General features: G+C 46.1%; 1 protein-coding gene across 1 annotated transcript in view; it reads left to right on the forward strand.

Annotated features, from left to right (window-relative positions):
* Positions 1-1,009: 1,009 nt before the first annotated feature.
* The window catches only part of T265_14429 (hypothetical protein), a gene marked incomplete at both ends in the record, with an annotated part of 35,329 nt that continues 31,860 nt past the window's right edge, over positions 1,010-4,478 (forward strand). Inside the window, one exon of the mRNA XM_009173591.1 lies at positions 1,010-1,879. Coding sequence (XP_009171855.1) covers positions 1,106-1,879 — 774 coding nt within the window. The remainder of the gene's footprint in view (positions 1,880-4,478) is intronic.

Raw genomic sequence — 4,478 nt, forward strand, 5'->3', positions numbered from 1 at the left:
CTAAAAATCTTGTTATTGGGTTATCAACCTCATTTGTTGATTCTCAGTCGGACGACCACACTCACAATGTCCACCCGGGCAACGGAACAGACAGCTGGAGGCCGTCAATGACGCAAGAGTGACATTTACAGGGCAGGTATATCACGAAATAGTTGAGTAGCTGAGTAATTAAATTTAACTCGAGCTCTCAGCGAACTTTACGAGAAATGTAGATGAAACTGGGGTCAGAAGCGCAAATCCTTTTAGCGATGATTGGATGTCTCCTCTGAATAGAAAATACGGAAACGACTCCCCTTTAGACGTTAGGGAACACTTAAAAGACGTGGCTCTATATTCACTTATCTGGATAGCCGTAAATTTTACCCTTCAGTGTGCAAGCATTTCACACTCTCCGAGCTTGACAAGAAGTTGTACAGTATTAAGTCCATCTGACCGTTCGATAGGTTACCCATCACAACGCTAGGATTCAAGGAAAACAAGTTTTCTTGCTCTTTTGCTGTTCCCACATAACTTCGTTGCGGCCCGAATGAATGCAGCTAGGAGGCGACCCAACAGATCGTTTACTGCTGTTCCGCTGATCAGGTGGGTCGTGCGACGAGAATCAAAGTGCATCCAACAAACTGAAAATGGACAAGCAATAGACAACGCCATACACTAAGTCATTCATCGTGTCACACCGGATTTAATATCCGGTTAGTATCCAGTAAGCACAGCTAAAAAGGGCAGCAGAGTGCACCTCAATATTTGGCACACGCCCCGGCTTTATGGATGCTGTGGTCGCGGCGCTCCCGGGACGCGTCAGAACGCGTCCTAGTTTCGGGTGCGCGACCGAACAGCCTGCCGACAGCCGTTCCGCAGCGTGGTCGCGGCCGTGCGACCAGGTCAACCCTATTGCCTCCAACCAATGGTGATCAAGGGCAGATGCAGAAAGTCAGCTGCGCTATTGGCTAAAATTAATGGAGATACAGACACGCATCTGAGACAGGCCACGGCGCATATACGCGGCCTTGCGTGTGAAGGCCACATGAGCGATGTGACACGCCCGGCAGCGTGTTTATATTCACGCTAGGATAGATCCGCCTGGAGCAAGCCGCCCCTCTCCGTCATGTCGATTCGGTGGGCTTGGCTTTGCATTCTTGGGTCTTTACAAGCGACCCTGGCCATACCATCCGCTGACGAACCGCGCGTTCTGGAAATCGGCTTGAAAGACGATGGCCAAATTATTAATGATAGGAAGAGATTCGAATTGAATCTGGCCAAGACGGATGAAAACTCAAGTTATTATAAGCAACTGAGTAATCCAACAAACGACTCATTGCTTCAGCTACAAATTGCACGTGATGATCTGCGCCTAACTGACGATCTCCCATCGCGCCATGTCGAAGTTCGTGTGGTGTACACAAGTATAATACCTTTGGCTCTATCTTATGATTTGGATTCTATGCAAGCAGCCCAGTTACAAAATCAATCATGGCACTGGCTTCCTCCGGCAAATAATCTCTCCCTGTCGATTTTCATCGATGTCGTTCCAAAACAGATTGGATTATCATATTTACGGTTTTGGGTCCGTGAGGCGAAAAACTTGGGCTTCACTGAACCTAAGGCATTCGTGCTCAACTCTTCCAGCTGGACCACACAACATTACTTTGATAGCCTTTTAAACACACCTTGGAGATTCGAGCTTCTCGGTTTCCCAGTCATTGTGCTGCGTGGCCAAGGTGTTGTGCAACTTGTGTTTCGTATCGTGGTGGTCAGTATGGTTACGATTTTTACTTTCACAATGGGCTGTGAATTAGATCCGGGGCTGTTAAAGGCCTACTTCCGAAGACCTATTGGTCCGGCGATTGGATTTTGCTGTCAGTTTATCATAATGCCTCTGGTAAGCATAGATCAACGATTCGTTGTGCTACTCTTTACTGTCGTTCTCACCCTCTGCTACTTGTCTTTCACATATCAACAGTATAATACCAGTATTCATCACTGATGATTCGTTGCTGCTACCTAGTCGCTATACCTTCAGTATAGAAGCATATTTTGGGGTCCACGACGTTTTACGTTGATAGTGGGACAAAGCACTTCTAGAAGCCTACTTAAGGTCATTTTTGAGAACATTGTGGTGTTCCTAATCGGTCCCAGTGCCTGTCACGATTGGCCGACTTATTCCCACCTATATCGGAGTGACCAGATCTATCCTACCGTGTTTCGTCAACGCGATAATGAGGCTTAGACTCTTCTGGAGACTAGGAAGGACCAATCCGACGACTGAATCAGAGTCAAGGTGTCTGGTCAGTGGTTTGTTCGCTGAGCTGGACAATTTGATTGCAAACGTTTCACCAATCATCATTGCGTTGTTAGGGGGCGTAGCGATAGTTCGGTGTTTGTGCCCATGTCTACGAACGGGCTGTCGAAATAAAGTCTTCGTTATCGTTCCCAAATTGTGCACTGCAGACCTTGTTCGTCAAGGGCAGATGAAGGGACCAAGCCGTTCTTATAATCTCCATTTAAATCCAGCTGTAACTGCTGTCACCCGTAAACCCGTTATTGAGCGTTTTGTCGACTTGGGTGGTTACAACGGCGACTGAACACAGGCCTGGCCTGTCGGGTCCATGGCACGTGAGGCTGTGGCGTTCGGGGTTTTCGTTGCTTCAAGGTTACCACGCTAAGCGCCGTGCCTGATTGGGCAGAAATAAAAGCCACCTCACACGCACACATTGATAAGATTGGGTCAGGTTTAATACATTAGAATTTGTTTTTCAAGCTCTTAGCCTCATTTTAGGGCACAGTTCGAACCTGATGCAATGGATCTGAACGTCTCGACTTTGATGGGGAAGGTTCACCCCACTGACTTCCATTTAGAAGTTGATACAAGGATTGACAACCGAGTTGCTGGATAGTTCGGTCGGACTAGACAAAAACGAATTTTATTTTGCATAGTTAAAAATAAGGTTTCGCAGTATCTTCCAGGTCAGAAATGTCCAAAATTAAGCTTCTAGAATATAACACGATTCATTATTTTCTTGGTGAAACTCGCTAGGTAAACAACGCTACTAGACAACCACAAAGAGGGAGCAGGGATTTGGGGTTCAACTTCAGGAGGAAGTTCTCATTCGCCCGGTCGAAGTACAGTTTGTTTCCATTTTGACCACTTGCATTTTCTTCTCAAGTTGTCTCGGTAATATTTTCCACCTAGTCATTTCAGGGGAATCTAAAGACCATTTGTCTGAAATTAAAGTGCCTCCAAGTTTCCAGGTCATACCTCTCGGTCGCTTCCACTCAGCAATGGGCTGGGCGAAAAGAGCTCTGTGAGGCAGACGGTCTTCTGGCACGCGGAATACATGTCCTAACCGACGTAACCTATGAAGCGTGAGTAATTCATCAGTCGTGGGAGTTTCCCTTCTTCCTAGGACCATTTGGCGTACCTCAGCATTACTAATCCGATGTTCCCACCAGACCCGGTGACACTGATGGTTAAACATTGACATCTCTCATACGTTCTCTGCGCCTGCAGTTGCAGTGACGCTTACATCCGTAGAACAGGTCTCTCTCTCTCTCTCCCTCGAAGAGTCGCAGAAGATATCCCAAAATACCTGACGAGCTAGTGGTCAGGCCAGATTCCGAAGCCCAGCATCATTGATTGCAAGGCTATTCCGTTGACTCACGGCAACCATTCACTGTTGTGGTGCACAATTAAACACCGCGGATGCTAGTATTCATCGAGGCAATCCAGATTAAATTGGAATAGTGTGATGAAAGAGTCCGATTCGGAGGAATTTTCTCAAATTACGTAGGACATTCGTAAAATAAACGGGTGACTATCTCATCATTATCAACCCTTTGTGATATACACGTAGCGTGAGCCACAGAACATACCTGGAGGTGTGACTGATTTTATCTTCGTAGTTGAAATTGTTTTTGCTTTCCGTTTAAATCGAAGCTCAAGTACCGCTCTACCTGATGAAAGTGATTTCAGCATGCCCTTCTTCACTAGCCAGCCAAACACTTGATCAGTATGTTCTATCAGTTGAAAAACGCTTCGAACCGACTGGGTAGCCATCTTTTTTCGGAGAAGTTTGGTAACGATCCGTAGGAGGAAAAGTGCAAATGACGTCCAAGAAGGATATTCGAACTGGAAGCGCTAGATCCTAGACTGGACCCAAATCCATGTAGTTTTTCCCATCGACTTATCATTTGGTGACCCTAAACCCTAAAACACGAAATTCCTTGGTCGTTACCTAACACAGATTTAGCTTGACTTAGCTGATTGGTTCTCCTTAGATCTCGACCAAGCTCGTAACCAAATCGTTTGGTCTGACGAAGCTTTTGTGTCAAAATCATCATCATCATCATCAACGACAGCATGACATCAGTGCTCAACACCAATGCTTCACTGCCGTACAGCCATGACTTATTTGAAAGCCTTATTGTAAAGAAAAGAATAAAGGTGGATGGGGGAGGGACTTAGTGCTAGCTTAACACAA

Source organism: Opisthorchis viverrini (assembly GCF_000715545.1).
Source record: "Opisthorchis viverrini unplaced genomic scaffold opera_v5_198, whole genome shotgun sequence".
In the NCBI taxonomy this organism is placed as follows: Eukaryota; Metazoa; Platyhelminthes; class Trematoda; order Opisthorchiida; family Opisthorchiidae; genus Opisthorchis; species Opisthorchis viverrini.